General features: G+C 42.8%; 1 protein-coding gene across 2 annotated transcripts in view; it reads right to left on the bottom strand.

Annotated features, from left to right (window-relative positions):
* Window positions 1-6,953: 6,953 nt before the first annotated feature.
* The window catches only part of nfixb (nuclear factor I/Xb), a 139,916-nt gene continuing 125,809 nt past the window's right edge, over window positions 6,954-21,060 (bottom strand). For both annotated transcript variants that reach the window (XM_030735553.1, XM_030735552.1), the window contains 3 exons: window positions 16,697-16,872; window positions 12,749-12,840; window positions 6,954-9,504 (listed from right to left, as the gene is read on the bottom strand). In XM_030735553.1, the coding sequence (XP_030591413.1) occupies window positions 12,769-12,840; window positions 16,697-16,872 (248 nt within the window). In that variant the 3' untranslated portion in view covers window positions 6,954-9,504; window positions 12,749-12,768. The remainder of the gene's footprint in view (window positions 9,505-12,748; window positions 12,841-16,696; window positions 16,873-21,060) is intronic.

Here is a 21,060-nt window from a genome sequence, read left to right on the forward strand (position 1 = left end):
CAGGGACTAGAAAGAGAGAGCAGATTTCTCCCATATTGGCTTCAATTCATTGGCTCCCTGTTAAATCTAGAATAGAATTTAAAATCCTTCTTCTCACATACAAGGTCTTGAATAATCAGGCCCCATCTTATCTCAAAGACCTCATAGTACCATATCACCCAAATAGAGCACTTTGCTCTCAGACTGCTGGCTTACTTGTGGTTCCTCGGATACTTAAGAGTAGAATGGGACGCAGAGCCTTCAGCTTTCAGGCGCCTCTTCTGTGGAACCAGCTCCCAGCTTGGATCCAGGAGACAGACACCCTCTCTATTTTTAAGATTAGGCTTAAAACTTTCCTTTTTGAACAAGCTTATAGTTAGGGCTGGATCAGGTGACCCTGAACCAGCCCTTAGTTATGCTGCTATAGGCCTAGTCTGCTGGGGAGTTCCTATGATGCACTGAGTGTTTCTTCTTCACTCACCTGCTTTCACTCTCGGTCTGTATACACCACTCTACATTTAATCATGGTTTATTATTAATCTTTGGCTCTCAGATGACTGCCTCTCCCTGAGCCTGGTTCTGCCGGAGGTTTCTCCCTTTTAAAAGGAAGTTTTTCTTACCCACTGTCATCAAGTGCTTGCTCAAAGGGGGTTGTCTGATTATTGGTCTTTTCTCTGTATTATTGTAAGGTTTTTTACCTTATAATATAAAGCGCCTTAAAGTGACTGTTGTTGTGATTTGGTGCTATATAAATAATACTGAATTGAATTGAATTCAGCTCCCCATAAAGAATCCAGTCAACCTTCAAAATAAAACAGTATGAAGACTAAAAGCTTTGGTTCTGAAATTCTCCCAGTGCGATTGGAAGCTGTGGAAGTCACAAATTCAGGACTTTGTTGCACAAATTTGGTTTGTTTTTAAAAAGTGAAAAACAAATCGGAAACATCTTGACAGATAATGGTGCGTTTATCAGCACTTCCTTTTCCGCTTTTGATGCAGGACTATGTAGTATAGCAGTAAATTATTAGGTGACAGATTTCAATTATCTGTTAATTAAGGAGTCAGTCCCGATTAACTTTGACCAAAACAGTAACTACTCATTTATTAATGACTGCAGCATTACTCCTTTGGCATCACTTAAAAGGACAGAAGCACCATACCAAGTAGTTACTCAGTTACAGTTACTTCATGTCCAGATTTCTTCACTTGTATGTAGTGTTACTGTGTCCCATAAATGTGGTGTTATACTACCACTGTGAAGCCATCTCTCCTGCTTTGTTGCAAATGAAAGTGACAACAGGTGCACTGGAGAGAAAACAACAAGCTGACCCCAAAAAGAACTGAGGCTGTTACTTGAAGAGAGCTGGACAGAGCCATGGAAGATCACAAACCCAGCAGCGCGACCGGTCTCTGCTCCTTTGTGAGAGGAGGAGCACTGCCAGAGCCCTACAAGATGAGCTCCAGTGGCACGAGGGCCTAACATCCTTTAGTGGGACCTGTGCTCATAGACCAGCATCGCACATCTTCATTGGCATTCACCAAGAGCACCAGAACTGGTTGTGGAAAATGTTATCCTGTCGAGCATGACTGATGTGGCAGTGGGTCATTGATGGCCCTTGGAAGGCTGCACATAGCTCCACTAATCCTCATACCCACTGTCACTGCGTGCTAGTGCAGGACACAGCCTCATGTAGCCAGTGTGTGTAGATAGTTCCTGAATGACGACAGCATTGATGACACTGACTGGCCCTCACATTCCCCAGACCTGAATCCAATTGAAAACCTCTGGGATGTTATGTATTGGTTCATCTAATGCTGCCAAACAGTGCGACAGACTGTGCAGGAGCTCACAATGTCTTGATCCAGGTCTAGGAGGAGATGCCCCCGGCACGCCATCCACTGTCTGATTGGGAACATTCCCAGATGTTGTTGGGAGTGCACACAGGCACATGTGGAGTATACACACTGCCAAGCCACATTATGACACAAGCTGGATCAGTCTTTGACATCCAGCCCTCAAAGGAGCTGGATGTCACAGTTGCTCTCAATTTTTCAAGGTTAAACAACTGGCTCCCAAACTTTGCTTTCCTATGACTGCTTACAACTGATGAGCAGTATTTGAAAGATTACCTGAAACACATCAATCAAATCATTCCACAGACAGTATAAAAGATGCATGTAGCTTCTAGGTCCAGAAAGTGAAGCCAGTGAGGAAGTACCATAAACCAAGAGTCTTTCTAATGGCCACCAGGAGTCAATACCTGTGGCTGCATGAAGACTTCAAGCCTTACAAAAGTCTATGGGAAAATGTCCCGCTGCCCTGACCTCTGTAAACATCTCCCTGATGAGTTTATGGGCTCAGCCACTCATTTTGGGTCAGACTCAATAAAACATCAACTCTGTTGTGTACATTTTGGTAATTCTAAGTTTCAGAAAAGAGGACCTGGGTATGCTCGTTGGCAGTGACACATCTGGTTTAAAAAAAAAACAAAACAAAACACCATGGCGGCAGCGCAAATGCTTGAGGCTTCATAGTGGGACTTCACAAACGCCTGGGTGACACCATGGTAGCTGCATCCACATTTTCTACAGTCAGTGAATAACACATCAGTCACAGCAGGTAGTTACAAAGTATTTCTTCTCCCAGCACTTAACAGGACGCAGTAATAAAGACAGCAGACACAGGCAGGATACAGTCAAGAACATCCTTTTATTCAATCAAGTAAAGGTGTTGCTCTTTTTAAACTGTTTTTTTTTAATTATTATTATGGAAAAGAAACTGTAATTAACACATGCATTTCACCATGGGCTCTGGGAGGTGTGTCTGAGGATGGGACGCTGCTCTGACAGAGGGGAAGAAGGGGGAGTGGCGGGCGGGGTTGAAGGTCGAGGGGGCGCGGGGTTAGTCTGGCTTGTGGGCTCAGTCACTATATCGCTAAACACGGCCCAGCATCCTAAGAAAACCTGTTAGAAACTGACCGAGAAAAATTAAAAACAAAGAAAGAAAAAGAAAACAAAATGCTGACGTTGGGCCACAGGGTCCGACTGGGCTCTCCGAACGGTGCAGGGGTCAGACACCGCAGACACCCTCTCTCACACACACATTCACACACACACACACACACACACTCTGCTCTGTGCGACCTGTTCGTCTCTGATATGGCTTCTCAGCTGTGGCGCGTTCACTCGTCAAGGCTTCATCGCTAATACTGCTGCTGGCTTCATTTGCTTGATGGGAGAAAAAAAAATGAAAATGTTGCATATACTTTTTTTAAAATTTCCTCCTTTTGCTTGATTTTGCTGGTGGAACCTCACGGTGCTTTACAACTAACGTTTACAAGTTTTGGAACCACGTGACTTTGGTGGATGGCGATGAATCAATAAGTCACGTCTGTAAGGATTGTGCTGAATCTGAATCTCAGTCTCTGTGCTGTGGAACCGCTCTGCTTTTAAGGTGCTTCGACTCGTGTTTTTTTTTTTCTTTTTCTGGTCTCATTCAACCACTAGAAAGGTGCATAATTGAAGGTCTCGACGCATCGTCCTAAGATTTGCAGCGACAACATAATTTAAAAAAGCAAATTCCAAATTCTTTTACAAAAGAAAAAAAATAGATACAAACAAGGAAACCTGCAAATGAGCAAACCAGCGTACACTAGCAGTCCTACCGGTTATCACCCTCGCCTAAAGCCCAATAACATTCCCGTGAGTGCTTTTTATCCCTCCACCGGTGTGGGGCGGGTGGGGTTGTGAAAACCACTCTTTTTTTTTTTTTCTTTTAGTCCTTTGCCCTTCTCCTCAGCACAGCCCAGAGCCCTGTGGTGTAACTTGTTCACTTACATTAGCTGTTTGAATGGAGAAGCTGAAGAAGATGGGTATGGTAATACAATGTGAAGCGTACAGACAAGAATAACATGTGAGCTAACTGCATTCTGCTCAGACAAAAAAAAAAAAAAAAAAAATCTTTGCGTATTCTTCTTTTTTTTGTTGGTTTTTTTGTTTGTTTGTTTTTTTTTTAAACCCCGCCGTTCAGAGAAAGGGAGAAAGGGAAGGGGGGGAGGAGAGGGAGAAGGTTACGCGGCTACAGACTACTCCAGTGTCCAAGAGAGACAGACGACAAGATACAGAGGAAGAGAAGCAAGACAGAAAATATCTTTTTTTTTTTTGCTTTTTTTTTTGTTTGTTTTTACACTTTTCCTTAATTATTCAACAATAAAAAGAGGAACTAAATCACACCAATTTCCTTTAGTACTATGTATACTGCTTGAAAAAGCTTCGAAGAAGAGGAAGAGAAAGATATAGAAGCATGAAGGAGGGGACTTTTTTTTCTTTTGAGATGGGCACTCAGGATTACAAGATGGAATCTGTGAACAAAAGGCACTTTTTAGGGACAACCTTTAAAGATGCTCTGAGTCTATAACACTACATCACCAAACAAATATTTATAATCATTTACAGCGGGTGGGGAGGGGGGGTTGGGGGTGGGGTGGGTGGTGGTGGGGGGGTTGTGTGCGTGTGTGTGTGTGTGCGTGCGTGTATGTGTGTGTTCGTGTGCAGGGTGGGGGTAGGGGGGCAGGGTTCACATTGTTGTTAAATTGATGACAGCACCCCCCGCCCCCCCAGCCAGACAGAGGCCGCTAATTCCCTCTTTTTGAAGCAAATAGACATTTACACCCAAAACAAAAAAACCAGAAACAAAAAATAAACTTTTTTTTTTTTTTTTCTCTACAGACGCCATCATCCACGCTTTAAACTGGGGAATCCATACCTGTGCATCTCCCAAAAATCGGGGAAGATCTTGTCTTTGTCCCACGCTAGATTCACATGTGTTGGATACAACATGATGGAGAAAAAAAGTTGCATTTTTTGTTTTTTCACAAGATCTGACATATTTCTGTTTGTTTGTTTGTTTCCCCGCAGTGGCGATAAGGTTCGGGGAGGAAAAATGCCTTTTGTCACAACAACCTTTTCATACAAAGAACCCCCCCCCCCCTTCCTCGGTAAATACAAAAAGAGAAATAGAATAACGCATGTTTTCCTAAAATTTGCTTTTTATGATAACACTTAGTTCTTGTTTATTATTATTTATGTATAATAGAGACTGAATGTACTTTATTCTTTTACGAAAGCACCAGTTTTCATAGTGATATATATTTTATGAGTTGCAAAATTGTTCCTTCAGCCCTCCCACATTTTTGAAAACAAATGAATAGAAATGAAATGAAAAAAAAAAAGATTCATAAAAGGAAAAAACAAAAGGAAATTAAAATAATTTCCCCACACTTACTTACAAAGACTGGGATTCTTTTTTTCTCGCCGCTCTCGTATTTAGAGTCCTGGAGCAGGTGGACTTGAAAACAAAGACCCCCCCCCCCCAAAAAAAAGAAAAAAAAAAAGAAGAGGGCTTCCCTCTTTTTGCGTGACACCCTCAAACAATGGCTAACAAACAAACACAATTCCTCTACCAAGGCATTGCACATGGCTCAATCAACATACATCATTTAGTTTCAAGAACAATACTTCCCATCAAGACAAGAAAGAAAACAACAAAACCTAATCTGCTCGATTTTTTTTTTTTTTTAATCCTCAACTACGTCATCATCACTTGTTGTCTACGTATCTATTGTTGTGTTTACGATCCTTGCATGTTCTTTAATGCGGGTGTGAGCGGGTTTAAAAACTGGTACTTTACCTCAAATCAGCTTTTCTTTGTGTGTGTGTGTGTGTGTGTGTGTGTGTGTTTTTCCGAGATGCATCATCCTATGACTGTGCGATGTACGCCATGCTTCAAAAAATAACTAGACTGCCACAGAGCTTATCTTGCAAATAAAAAAAGTATATATCTATAAATATATATGTGTATTATATATAAAGATGCTTGCAATTATCTAGTGAGCTGTCACCGTTTTTTTTCCCCCCTCCTGACATAAATTTTTTTTTCACCCTTCACTATAGCTTATATGTGAGAAAAAGAACCTGAATTCATGTTTGACAAATTGCATAATGGGAATACAGAGGCACTTCCATAGATTAGAAAAGAAATCACCTTTAGCCGTCGTTAATGTCTTACTCAGCGGAGCTAGATCTCTCTACGAAGCTGATGAGATGATCGCCATCGGTTGGCCAGCTATGTCGCGCTTTTCCCTGCAGTGAAGAACATGGCCAGGCAGTCCAGTTATTTTGTGAGGTTGGATGGGTGACTAGCTTTTAATAGGAATCGGGCTGATTATCTATATATTTATAGATAATGATTGAAAGCATAAAGGCCTCCTCAGATTGTCTATCTTTAAGACTTCCCTTTGACCTCAGTTAGGCATTGGGGGTGTGGGGGGGTGTTAGTAGTGAACGGTCTTCATAAGTCTGTGTTTTTTTTTAAAGAAGTGGCGATCTGTGCTCTACAAGTGTGATTCCATCCCAGTAATACATCCACTGATTTGAAATACTAAGTGGTGGTCAATCTATTGTAACCATTACAAAAAAAAAAAAAAAAAAGACAAGGTTGGCTGGCATGATTGTATTAGTGCAGTTTTTTGATCTGTAAGGGCTCTTCCATTCACAATAGCTTGGGGGGGGGGGGGGGGGGGGGGGGGGGGGGGGGGTGCTGGTGTGTGTGCGTGTGTATGCGTGTGTTGTGGGATTGCTATATTTAACACTACCGAGCATTACCTGATCCATTCCAACGGGCACACCTGTGAGCCCTCCTACTGCTAAGCCTCGGGCCCTCGTCCCCTCTCTCCAAAAACAGCCAGATATGTCACATATTCATTTTGCTCCGCAGTGTGGCCCCCTCTGCTCTTGGAGCAGCGGCTCGTCTGGGAGTGTAAACAACAGGGTAAACTTTAGGGAGACAGAAAGAAGAGCTACTCTCTCCTTTACTCTGGGTCCCAGCTTCAGCAACCTTCCCTCCTCGGTTCTGTTTTCTATCATTCATATATCGTCACCACCACCAGCAGCTGTACCTGGATCTAAACAGTAGGTGCAACTATTTTTTTTTTTTTTTCTGACCACTATGGTTGAGAGGGTCAGTTCCCAGAAAAATAAGCTTCCTGTGATTGTCAGTACCCTGCATTGTGTTGTCCTACAGGAGAAGTTCATCTGGCACTGAGAACAAGCAAACCGCGTCAATGGAAAACAACTGGAAAATATGCTTGTTTGCGGGATGGTTTAGGAGATTAATGCCACTCGTGTTAATATGGCGCTACAGCTAGCTGACAGTTAGGTTAGTTTAACATCAAGATCATAACCAGGGAAGCAGCTAGTCTGGCTCTGTTCAAAGCCAACAAAGGCCCCTCGTTCATGTGACTTAGTCAAGGTAGTTCCCACGCACTAGAATCAGGCTAACAAATGCAATGGAAACCTGCATGGTGCTGTGGTAGCTAATCAAATATGTGAACATCATTGGATGGGGAGGTATCCCCCCGGGGCTGAAAAGTGAAGGCATAAACCTGCACTCTAATGGTCAGCAGGGGGCGACTCCTCTGTTTACAAAAAGTAGTCCAATTGCATAGAAGGCCATGAGGAAATGATCCTACTTGTCACTTCTAATATCTGACCTCAATAAGCACTTTCCTAATGAATTTATAGTCTCGATTGCTAAACCAAAGTCTTCATCATTACATGTTTATTTTTTATAACCAATGGATGACATCACAGTAGCTATTGTCCATCTTTTATATACAGTCTATGGTGACTAACCAAGTGGATTACTTTGATATGCTGTTCTTTCTGGGACTGTGAAATCTTCTCACAGTAATGATGTCATAATGTACTTCACTGTTAAAAAACACCAGAGCTGCCGTCTAAATGGTTAAAATGCAGAGGTGATTTCAGTCACCCGCTGGAACTCAACAGACAAACAGGTTTCAAGCCTCCACCCTATTAAAATTGTTCAGGTTTTTCATGGATATATAGCTATAAAATCCTCACATCATTAAAATGAGCACTGGAGGTGCAGGTTTGGTGGTTTTGTTACCTTTGGACAGAGCCAGGCCAGCCATTTCTCCCCAGGTCTCGACACTAACCTAAGTTAAGCCAACCAGCTGCTTGATGTAGTGGCATCAATCCCCTCCATCTTAACTCTCTGGAAAAAATGCAAATAAGCATTTATCCCAAAAGTTTTTGCAAGCAGTTGCACTTATGTGATCTAGGTTAGCTAACCACCCTGTCTCCACTGCTTCAACATACCGCTTCTAACTGTGTTTCTCTTTAAGGTGCTGTCATTCAAATACAAAACAATTATAAAATAGTACAAATCCAAAAAAAAAAAAAAAAAAGGAATAAATTCAAATAAGAGAACACACGAGAGATAATAAAATCATTCATCTACATTACAAGAGGGCAAATTGGGAACCAATAGCTGCTGTCTATAGCTGTGAAAACTGTCAGTAATTATATAGTCACACTGTGATTTTCAGTGTGGGTGTGCACAATGTTTGGATATCTAATTAAGGTAGAAAGACTTCACTGGGCTTAAAAAAATGAAAATATAATAACACAACACCACCACCTATAAATACTACAATCTAAATGTGTGACTGGGCACATGTTTGTGTGTGTTTGTGTGTGTGTGTGTTTTCATACGTGCTGTGGTCATGGCACAGACTGAGTGATCTTTCTGAGTGTGCGTCATGTGGGGAGACATGAGAGTGAGTGAAGGCCGATGATTTGTCGAACTGAAAGATGGGGGTCGAGGACGTGTGAAGGATTCTTGTACCTTGGTTTGTTTCCTCTTTAAAACTTGGAATAGGCAAGTTTGGTTTACCTCCCATGCCTTGTAGGTAAATAGTGCACATATTTAAGATTAGTGTTAATTGATTCAGCTTGTAGTGCAACCCTTAATCAAGTTTTGGCATGGTCTCGCTAGTTAGTAGTAGGGTGAAAGGGGGCTTTTGGGTCATTCCGAGGGATAGGAACATTGGTCATTTTGACTTTGCTTTAAGTGATGACAGACATCACAGGAGCATGGACTGCAGCTTTCACTGGAAACCTAATTGTTTGATTAGAATGTGACATGAATCTGTACTCGCTAGACAATTGATTTTCTAAGCCATTTGTTGCACAATTCATCCTTATAAAGTAGGAGCAGTTGACCGGTTTTCTGGTTGACGGGTTTTCCGGTTGACGGGTTTTCCGGTTGACGGTTCCTCTTGCGCTGCTGTGCTGGTTTGGTGGTTTGAGGAGAGATGCCTGCTTGCTGCTGTCCCCTTACCCCCCCCTTCTCCCTGTCATCCCCGGCATCCTCTTGTCCATCCATTCATCTTTCAATGTATCCATCTTTGCTCAAAACGGGTCCTGCCTCTGACTGCGTAAATAAGTCCAGAGTTCCACTAAAAGCATAATGCTGCTGTAATTTCCCACGTTGCTTGGTTATATTTTGTATCAGGTACTGTCAGGGCCAGTCGGTGGGTTGGATGGAGGACAATTATTATCCTGTGGGTTGTTTCTCTGTTTTTTTTTTTTTTATTTCCGATTGTAAAGAAAGAATTCTAGTTGCTGGTTTGCACACAGATCTTGTCAGAGGAACCAAGACTGAAAAAGAGGAGAGAGGGAAAGAGGGGATGAGATTATGTTTGAGTCAAAGACAGTAAATGTGTGTACACAAAGGGTAGACAAGTGAATGAACTCAATGGAATTTGGAGCTCAGTTTAAATAGACTTTATGCATTCCTGTACAAAATGTGACCCGCTGTGTTTGGTCCTAAATAAACTGGAATTGCCACTTTGCAGTGAAGTTGCAGTTTACCGTCATGCCTCTCCCTGATTCTATTCTGTAATCTACAGTGATGACTCAATGCATGCTTCAATAATGGCCACAAATATGTTTGAAGAAAAATATGATGTCAAATCGAAGTTACCCGTTAGCTTTTTGTCATGAAATACCATCATTTCTTTTTATCATCCCACATTTGTGGGACTTTTTTTTTTAATCATAATTTGTGTGATTGCATAATAATTTGACCACCAAATTCTGATCAGTTCCTCCTTTAGTCTGAGTGAACATTCCTGCCAATTTAAAGAAGTCTTCTCAAGGCTTTTAAGATGTGACACGGACACGAGGCTGCTGTGATCCTCACCTCTGAGCATGGACGATCAACCTGAAAGCAATGCCTCTAGCCACACCTGTCGCCAGGATATAGGCATATAAAGTTCAGAGGTGCCAGCCCAGGAACACAGAAATGTAAAGACAATTCTTTAACCATGATTCTAGTACATAATGAAAAGAACTGCACTTCTTTTTTCCACATTTTGGTTAGCCATCAATCCAACAGTTGGCAATAGCTGGGCATCATACAGGTCAAAAGAAGGACTGAATAACCACATGGTGCTGCCATCCAAAGGGCCACAGCGCTAGGATGGCTCAGAAAACGAGGTCATGTGGAAACAACAGAAACCATTGTACCGCAAACAGTTCCTGAAAATGACTGTGCACACCGTGTTGGCTTTTGGCTTCAGGGGGTTCCTCTAGTTCTTAAATACAGTGAATGACAGAACTGTCATCTGGGCCACTAGCCCAGCTTATTACCATCGAGTCTGTTCATTTCTGGAGAGAAGTACAGTATGTCTTGAATTTGGCTGAGCAGTTAATAGCTCCTAATAGCCGAGCAGCAGCAGGGAGATAGCAGTCTGGCGCTCTCTGTCACTTGTGCCTTCTTCACGTCGAGTTTTCTTCTCCTCAGCATGAGCAGGGAGCAGAAATGGGTCACCGCCACTGTTGTTGGCTGCCCCGCTTGGCCTCCAGGATCTGGCACTGTGGGCTGGTGCACCAACATTCTAGAAGTCAAGCCTTGGAAACTCTGAGCCTCCAGGGAAGCAGCCTTTTGTTTTGTTTGACTCTAACAGGTCGCATGAATACCCCCTTCCCCGCCGCCTCCCTCCTGCCTCCTGCCCTTCTCAGCTACCCTACTCCCCTTGGGCACGGTCCCAGCAGGCCTTGGGCATTGTAACTTCTCCCTTCTTAGTTACTCTGCCTCTCTATCCTTCTGTGTATGCGCTTACAAACACACACAATCCATCTATCTCCTGTGAACACTCCCACTAAATCCTTGGCAGCAGACAGTGACCACCCTCTTTTCTTTCCTGCCCCCCCCCACTTGCCCCCCTCTCAAGCAACCCCTTCTCAAATTCAAGATCAACTGGCTATGACATCATGTCTGGTTGCCGGGGGTAACGAGACGGCCAGGACGTGACTTCTATAGGGGCCGAAACTCTCTGTTGCTCTGTTCCCTCCATTTCCCCTCTTTCCTTGCTGTGTCGGTATCTCGTTTCTGGTCTCCCCCTCATGCAGCACCCAACATTTGCCACTAGAGGGTGGACAAAACCCACTGCTGGTCTGTTGTTGCCACAGGCTCATTTCTGACGGGGCCTTTGTCTTGTAATTGATCTTTTAGTTTTTAAGTGGACCATTAATCTTTTCATGTCACTGCAGAGACACGTGTAAACAGTTAGTGCTGTGTGTGTTTTGGTTCTGCACTGAAAAGTAAAACCATATTTCAGACAATTTGTCCCAGTCTGTATCGAACATCTCAACTTTTCTGTGAAAACACACCGCCAAAAGTATTTGGTTACCTCTATTCAAATACATTTGTTTACTTGGTTCTATATTTTTTTTATGGTTTAGGCCTAATGAAACTAAATACCTAGCAGTCAGTAATATTTCTGACAACAATGTGTTGGCAGCAGATTGGGGAATATGATATCCTGCTACACACAAAGCCAGATCCATGAAGAAATAGTTTTGGTGTGAATTAACTTCACTTGGCATTTAGGGGAACCCTGACTGCAAGACTTTATTGCCTAAATTCAGTGCTCTACTTCACTATAACGGCCTTGTGGTTAAACAGTGGAGGCAGTTAGAGGAGCAGATTAATACCCATGGTTCTTGAACCCGATGCTTAACAATAAAATAGAATATGTATGTGATGCTTGCGTGTCCACATTATTTGGCCACGTAGCGTGTGCAAAGTTCCACTTCTAAGAAAACAGAAACAACTTAAGAGTTAAGGCAAGTAAAGATCCCATCAACAAAGAAGAAGTGTGTTAAAGCGATGGAACAAAAAGAGATGAACACAGAAGCGATAGAAGGGTAAAGAGTGGAGTATAATGAGCAGAGGGGCAGAAATGGAAAGGGAAGGGAAAAAAAAGAAAGACGAGAGGGCAGAGAAACAAGGGAGGAGATCAGCAAAGCAGTTTCAGATGGTTTCCATGTGTTGAGGAGCGGAGCTGAGCTGGCTCCAGGCGGGTGTGGTTGGACATTAATGAGAAAAGTACTGGTGGTAATGGAGGAGGCACATGAGCGAGGTGCAGGGTGGTGAAGGGGAGGAAGAAAGAAGGTGAGAAAAGGAGAGAGTAAAAGGCAGAAAGTGAGCAAAGTACAGCAAAGCTAAAAAGAGGGAGAAAGTGAAGTGTGGTGGGGGGGCAAGAGGAGGGAAAGGAAAGGAAAGGAAAGGAGAGAAAAAAAAGGCAGTGAGGGAAGAAGCCTGAAGGGTAGGCTCCATATGTGCCAAATAAACAGTTGAGCGCATATGGTAAACCACACACGTACTGTAAAATACAGATGTACAAATGCACACATTGATAGTGAGCTGTGGGATGGTGCGAGAGAAGAGGTGGAGGAACCCGCGCAGCAGGTTTCAGGCAGTGAGGGAATAAGAAATATTTTGGCGTATATCCACTCAGTTAATAAGTTTCCAGAGTTTGACCAGTAATTGCAACGAGTTTCCTCCTCACTTTTCTACAAAGTGAGAAAAACTGCCAACATCTCACCAAACTCCTACCTGTGTCTGCTGCGGGATGTTCAGAAAGTTGTTGTCCCGTGATCCGATGCCGACAAACCTGTTGGGAGCTGTGGCGCCTGGCGTGGAGTATGCTGTGGAAACAGAATAAGGGGGGGGGGGGGGGGGGGGCATCAGTGCCTAGTAAACAGCTAGTACTACAACCTCTCGTGGAATCTTAAAGGAATAGTTCAAAATTCTGGGAAATAAATGTGTTTCACTTATTTTATGAAAGTTCAGTGAAGCTTAGACTGACCATAAGATGAATTAAATAAAATGGATGTAACCACTCTGACTCCACTTATTTGTTCGCTTTTTGTCTGCTACCATGTTGGTTTTTTGAAGAAAGGGTGAGAGGGTGGAGTGTTAGGTTACCAGCTAATGCTAACAAGATTGATCGGCTAGCAAGCAACATTCATAAATATTACACAGCAGGCCATATTATGTATTAGGTAATCCCATTAAAATTCTCTAAGAGGCAAAAACACCTCAAACATGGTTGAAATATTCCCATAATTAGGCAAGTAAAGCAGAAAGCTGTAGCAATAGCTAGTTGTCTCATCTGTCAAAGTGGCCACCCTATCTATTTAATTCTTAATAACATTTAAAGGAGCATGGCATAAAAAAAATGCACTCGCCATAAAGTAATCGTGAAATAAAGAACAGTCTAAGGAACACACAAGTCTTTGGGATTGACTCGTTTTTGGAGTCAATCACTTGAGGAACTTCAGTTTTTGGCACTTCAGTGTTGGCTTCTTCTTTTTTTTGTTTAGCTCTGCAGGCTGACTTGACTATAACAAGGGGGAAACAGCTAGCACGATCCAAAGGTACCAAAATTTGTCCAGCAGCACCTCCTGACGTCCAATATATAAAACATAGAGACTTCTGGAAATGTTTGCACCCTGCCAGCGCCCGCTGAAGCTAAACAAAACAAACAAAAAGCTAGATTAGCCATACCTGCTTCAAGATGTGATGCTAAGTTAAGTTAAATGGCTTTAGCTTCATATTCTTTGCACAAATATGAGTGATGCGAATCTTTTCTAAGTTTGGCAAAAGCTAATCATTGTAAATGGTCATTGATATTGTGTCAGCATGAAATGGCACATATTAAAACTAATAGATTTCTGGATGCATGCACTTACTTTTACTGAAAGTAGCACTATATATCTTTGAGGTCATTAACACCCTATGGAAATCTGGCATGCAAACTCAGATCTCCCTGAGTGATTAAGTGCACTCGATAAACTCAGTTGGAAGCGATTATGCACACTGAAATTCTGACACCGAGGAGTCAGGGACATTTAAAACCCAGTGGCATCAACGTCTCTGACAAATTTAGGGCAGTTTGAGGTACCCTACGGACTCCAGAATGTGAATCTCACTGAGGGATTCAGGGATGTAGCGTGCAGGCTTGTGCAGATGTGTGTCTGTTTGAGTGGAGGAAAGGGAGGACAAGAAGGAGAGAGACAGGAAGGAAGATAGATATACATCCATGTGTTTCTAAGAATTTGAATAACATAGATAAGACATAGAAGACTTTGAGACGCTGACTGGGGGGTAAAACAAAAACACTATATTTAAAGGAGAGCTAAAAACAAAGAAAATAAAGTGCTCCATCCAGTGCCCCTCCTATCACAGGTGAGTAAAATGTATTGTATGGCTGACAAAAATTTAAATGCACACCCTGTTCTCAGTCTCTAACAATTACCATGCAAAAAAATCCCAACAAAAAGCAGCTAAAGTGAAAGAGGTACAGGTAAGTTATTCCACCAGTGTCCCCGACTCTACTGGAATGTTTTTGGAGTCCATATAAATCAACTGCCCTAAATTTGTGCCCTTTCGTAAGCGTCAATCAATTTATAACATAAATCTTCTCACAAGGTTTACTGATGAGCCCAGGAGGGGAAGAAAGGAGGATTTAGAAGTAGAAGAAGTGGAGTGGTGATGCAGCTTTCACACCAGGCCACGCAAAAAGGACTCAACATGTAGAGCCCCTCAAACTCATGGGGCCTAATACAGAACCCTGCTGAATGCCACCCAAGTCCATAATGAAAGATAGTTTGCGCCAAACCTTTGATGGCCTTGATCTACTTTATTGTGCTCCACAGTATATGCTGTTCTGGCTGTTATAGCCTTCCAAGGGGCTAGGGAGGTGAGATGCTGGATACACAATGATGGGGCGAAGTTGGAGGAAGAACACTGACAAAGGTCCTTTCACTGGAGAGGGTTGGGGTTTTCTGATTTGTTTTTTGTTTCTTTTTTTATTCTTATTTTTGGTGTTGGTTTGGTTTTGAGATCGGTCTCTGCGGGGTCACTTACACGGAGATGCGGGCGAGGAGAGTCCGCCGTCAGGGGGCGTGCTGTTGGGTTTAGAGTCGGGCATGGGGAGGGGCACTGGGCGGGCCACTGGGGGAGGTGGAGGCAGCAAGAAGGAGCCTGGCATTTTGCTCTGGCCGCTCCCGTTTGGCTGCAGACAACACAAATAGGATCAGGAGGGCGACATGCGACAATCCGCAGACACGGAATGAAGACAGGACGCAGCTTGGGAGGCCAGGTCCAAAAAAATATCCATGACGGCGGGAGGAGGTGGGGGGGGGGGGGGGGGGGAGCGATGGTGGAAGGAGGAAGAGGAGGAGGGTGGGAAACAACAACCAAAGGAATGATGTATGTGGACGGCATCTTTCATGAAGGTGTGAAAAATAATAATCACCACAGGGTTCGATAGGAGTAGGAGTTGGAGCTAGAGGTGAGAGGTTCCACAGGGGTGGTCCGTGTCGGGTGGAGGAGGTGTGGAGGAGGGAAGTGAGCGAACTGTTTGACTGGGTTTGTCCGGAAGATGGCAAGAAATCAAAACCATGGGAGAATACTCTTCTACACAAGCACAACACCACCAACAACAGCAGCACCAAACAACCAAAACTTCAACTAAAATCGGAACGGCTAGAAATGAAAACAGAAACACGATGACACAACACAGGGCGGGTATGCTTGACTTGAAGTGTGCTGTGACTGATTCATTCTCGTGCTGATGGTTATACTTTCTGAGGGGTTGGGTGGAGCAAAAGAAAGAAATAAAAAGAGGAGGAAGGGGGGACGTCAGGGTCTGAAAGAGGAAACGGCAAAATGACATCGACAAGACAATACAAAGATTTGTAGACCAGCTGACTAAACAAATGTGTAGTGTGTTGGACGGCACGGGTGTAGTTCCCTATGATGTAGGTGGAAATATTATGAAAGAAGCTTTCTGACATGGCCTGTTTATTCAAACATGTTTAATTTATGATTTCAAATTTGCACATTTCAAATTTAGGAGAAACAGTTGGAATTTAAGGACTTTTGAATACTTTATTTTCAAATGTGTATTTTTAAATATGTCATTCAATTCCAATTAGATATGTTCAGGTTGTGAAATTACAAGAAAGGACCTTTTTTTAAGTTTCCAAACTAAAACAAAGAAATGACGGATATTCACACACGTCTATTCAAGCTGCTCAAATTCTCACCTAAAAAGCTCTGAAATTAGTTCAGTCCAGGCACCAAAACTAAAGATGAAGGATTCAAACTTAAACATGCAATATTCTTGAATATCAATCACATCGTCAGTCACATGACCCAAGGGAAAAAACAAACACTGGATTTGAAACCTCAGGGATAACGTGGCTGTATCTCACGTTAAATTATAATCATAACTGAGAAAGATGAGCCATGTATGATCAGATAAATGTTTTTGAAGTAATAAATAATAATTGTGAAATTCTAAAATGTTATGGCTTTTACAGTTTTAACAGGTATTTAAGTATACAATAATGTATAGTATGCAATAGTTCTACCTTGACAGTTTTTAATGGGCTTCATTCAGTATTCTGTCTACTTCTGTAATTTGACACTGCAGAGTGAGACTGAAGGGGTTTTTGGGAGTGATGTTTCCTTTTCACTGCTGGCGGGCCTTACCTGCCCGGCGGCCTGCCCCGAGCCATCGGCACAGACAAACTGCACAAATTCCTTCAGGGGATCTTGTCCAGGGTGGTGGTGGTAGCGGATGGTTGGGTGGGTGAAGTAGGGGCTAGACTGCTGGATGATGGAGGGAGACGGGAAGTGCAGAGCCGAGGCTGAAGCACGGGGACTCCCTGTAAACACAAACGTTCGTATTAGAGGAAACACAAGCAGCGAAACGGGGGTGGGGGGAGACGGCGAGAGCAAGACACGAACCGCTGAGTTTCTACACATTCTTACAGACGGTAGAGATGAACTGAGCCACCGCCGGATGATAGCGAGAGTATCACATCACAACTGGAAGCAATAAAGTTTAAATCTGGCTTTAAAATGAAAGGAATTTTGTTTTTCTAGGAAAAGCTAATTTCAAGTTAATAGCCATTGTATGCATTGCTTGTTTTTTTATGACTCCTCTTGTAAACCCTTACAGCTTTATGGAGGTGATTTATACACACACGTATTCACATGCGAACACTCACACAGACAATTTAGGGCAACACCGTTCAGACGGCACACACATCTAAATGGGCACAAATTCAACAGATAAAAGCCCCATATTTTGAAATCAGATCCAAAAAGCATGTTAAAAAACACAAAGAGATCACTGAGTAGTGTCTTATATTAGCCGGTCTTAATGCCTGCACTCCTGTGTGCCGTTTTGAGGGTGTGAATCATTGGCGTTGATGCATTTTGGCATTTACATACTAAAGCCTTTTTTTATCTGACACATTTTGTTTCTAAGACAGAATTAATCTGTAAATACACTCTAAATCTGAGTTAATATTTTTTCTGCTAAATGGCTTTTGAGCTTTATGTCTGTGTATGAGAACGACAGGTGTGGAGATGCAAAATGTAACAGCATTTTGTGGCTAATAAGCTTACAAAAAGCATTCTTATTTTTTTTTCAGCTTTACCAGAGGAGTAAATAGTGAAACTCGCACCAAACAGATGAATATATGTCTGAGGTGTGAAAGGGGAGCAGTTGGTTGAGCCCTACCACACCGAGCACAAAGCCCTCTCTGTCAGACCTATATCCATTACTAAATCTCCTTGTTTTGTATTAGAAGCCTTTTCTCTTAGCTGTGCCAGTCTAACACACACCCCGTCCCATACAGGCCCCCCAGCTGCCCGCATTGGGCTGCCAATGCTCTTTAGTGCTTGCATCTTATACATTGTGTGTGTGAGTGCACTTCATGAGGGTGCCAACCCTGCTGCATTACCCCCCCAGACAAGGGCCTATGCTTCAGAGCCCAGCAGCACCTTGCTCCCATGCCAGGCTGCCTGCTCCCAAGTGAGGCCGTCTCCCTGCTCCTATAGTCCCATACTAATCCCATTAGGGACTGGGTGAAGGCCAAACGCAGGGGGTATGGGATGGGGTGGGGTGGTGAGGATGGTTGAGGGGGAGACAGGATCAGAGGGAATCCTTACGTTCCTTCCCACTTTCATCTTCCTCTGATTCCCACCATTTATGCCTTTGCACCCCCAAAGCCCAGGTGCCCCTTTACTGACACCACCTGTCATGTTTATTTGAAGTGAAAATGATTTTTAGAATATCAATAAACAAAATTCATAACAATCATTTATTATACAGTTGAACTATCAGTGTGTGTAGGTGTGTTTGGTTTAAGTTTATTGTGTTCATCACTTACAGCTAACATTTATCCCTTACCTTTAGCTGTTTTAATAACATCTATACATTTTATTAGTTATTTCAACCATGAGCCCATTACTTTCGCTAACAATTTAACTATTTAGCCATTTTTTGGGCGTTTAGGGTTCATTTTTAATTCAACTTTCAACCTCAAAACAGGATCGCAGTTCCAAATAGGACAAAAAAACAGTGCCCTAGAGGGACGGTGGCTGAACGCGGCTGAAGGGACAAACTCCATGAAAACCACCCCTTAGCACCATCGCTGCTATGAGCAGCTGGGCCCAGCATGCTCCTCATTCCCACTTTTCAAACACTTAAATCCCCTTGGATCTTGTCTTTTACATAGAATAACAGCAACGCTGATGATGTGGTAACCGCTTTCAAACTAGCATGGCAGCATTCCCGGAGTGCACACTGTTACAGTTTGTATAAAAAGAAACAAATCCCAAAGTGTGCAACTTAGAACCGCTGGCCACCGCAAGGATGGGATATTGTATGCATGTGTGCACGATGGTGTGAACACAAACAGTACATGTATGTGTGTGTGGAGACTGGATTAGCTGTAGTCACATCTCGAGAGTCATCGGTTCTGTCAGCAAGCGCTGAGTAGGGTTTAACGACATGGCGGTCAACCTCATTGCCTCACATCTGCTCAGTGACTTAAAAATCCTTTGATGTAGCCTAGCTACAGAACTGAAACACAAGGGTAATTATCTCCACTGAGCTCCTTCACTTTAGAATTTAGAAATGCACATAAAGAGAAAGTCTTTAACTCGAGCTGCGCTGCAGTGGTAAAAAAATTATATTTGTATTTATATGCGGAGGCCCTTTTTAGCTCCACATATAAATAAATCCACACTTTGTGGATTTCTGACGTGTTCAGCCTGGAGTTCCCACACTGTAAAGGAAAGCAAATCAACAAGAATCTGAAATAATGAAAAAAAGATCATGACTGGATGACTGGATTAGTCTAATTAAAGGTCATGAAGCATTTGCTGAGGTCCCATTCCTTCCACAGTCTGTGCCAAGTGCCTGTCTGGAATATTACATATTCATTATTGTCATCATTAGGCATCACGTATGACCTTGCAGCTCGCATATTTTGATACAGGGACTCGATTTAAGACAAATAAAATGGGAATTTATCAAATTACTACAAACCAACTGCTGTGCAGGCAGCGAGTTCAGAGAGCTGGGATCCTGGCAGCTGCACACTTGGCCTGGTTGTTAGCAAGTTTTGTAGTATTAAAGGGAATCTCTTTATTATCCTATATACATAAATATATGGGACTCATTAAAGAGCTTTTTAAAAATAAAACAAAATGGAAAAAAATCAGCAGAAGCTGAGGTACTGTGGCTTAGTTTGTACTAATGAGGGAAGCTCTAGAAGATTGGATCCTACAAAACCACGTAATTCTACTCAATAGAGTCTTTGAGCGCACCAGTTTAGAACCCCACTCCTCCAGTGTGCAATGCCAAGTTTCTGGTAAAAAATTTAAAGTCTCTAGCCAGGCCTGAGATAGCCGTGTTGGCTCATTATGAAGTCATCAGGGTCCTTCTGCCCAGTGTTTAAAGCTTGCTTCAGAGCCAGAACAGACATAACACAACTAATTTCACAGGTTTAGTAGTATCCTCTGTAGTCTGTGTAACAAGTAAACTAAACTTCACACATAACACTTTAATTGTAGATTAAGTTTATAATAAATATCACTTTCAGCTTCCCTTTGAACAGGATTTTACCAGCAATTCAAAATGCAATTTTTCCTTCTTCTGTTGTTCTTGAACTCTACTACGGGAGCTTTGCATGTTCTGCAGTTCAAAATAATCCTTATTTAACTTCTTCTGATTGGCTGCCATTTGTAACAGAGCTGTGTGGCTGACCATATTAGGGATATCCCCTCTCAGTGACATCATACAGAGCCAGGAGTGGAAAAAAACTGACATTTGATGTACCGAGCAGTCTGAAGCCTCATATTTTGGCTCACAGGGATTAGGTGTGCATAAGCTTACCTTATTATTTGAAACTTTCCACATTTGTCATGAGAAAATAAGAAAAAAGAATTAAACCCCCTCATTTAACTATGCTTCCCTAACACTGGTTTTGCCTTTATGGGTGGTCAGGTAATAGTAATTATTTCAAAAGCATTCCTTTAGATGTATTCATTGCTCATTTACATTTGGGGTTCTGAGATGATTTTGCTATCCAGGTTTCACAGAACAGAAAACGAAACAGGAGTGGATGGATACATGCTACTTAAATCAAAACAACTCTTTTATTCAATGTAACATTTTTTTCAGTGTCATACAAAGTTGATGTGACAGAACAGGCTGCAGCATCCACCAAAGCAGAGGCAACCTATGGAAATGTACAACTACAAGCCATCCACCACCACACTGGACCAGAAAAGCCACGCATCACACCCACAATCCCTAGAAGCTCCATCACCAGCAAGACCTGCACCCTACGAGGTAGGAGGAGGCAGAGGAGGACGAGGCACAGACCCACAGAGCTACCTGCCAGCTTTTCATTCCCAGCCACTCTCATCTCCCAAAGACAACGCCCCCAGCTCTAAACCACAAAGGAGGGGTGGGGTGGGGTGGGGTGGGGGGGGGGGCACTGAAAAAAGTGTGGAGTGGGTAGGAGGAGATGGTGAGGAGGGGGAGAGGAAGG

Source organism: Archocentrus centrarchus, chromosome 8 (genome assembly GCF_007364275.1).
Source record: "Archocentrus centrarchus isolate MPI-CPG fArcCen1 chromosome 8, fArcCen1, whole genome shotgun sequence".
In the NCBI taxonomy this organism is placed as follows: Eukaryota; Metazoa; Chordata; class Actinopteri; order Cichliformes; family Cichlidae; genus Archocentrus; species Archocentrus centrarchus.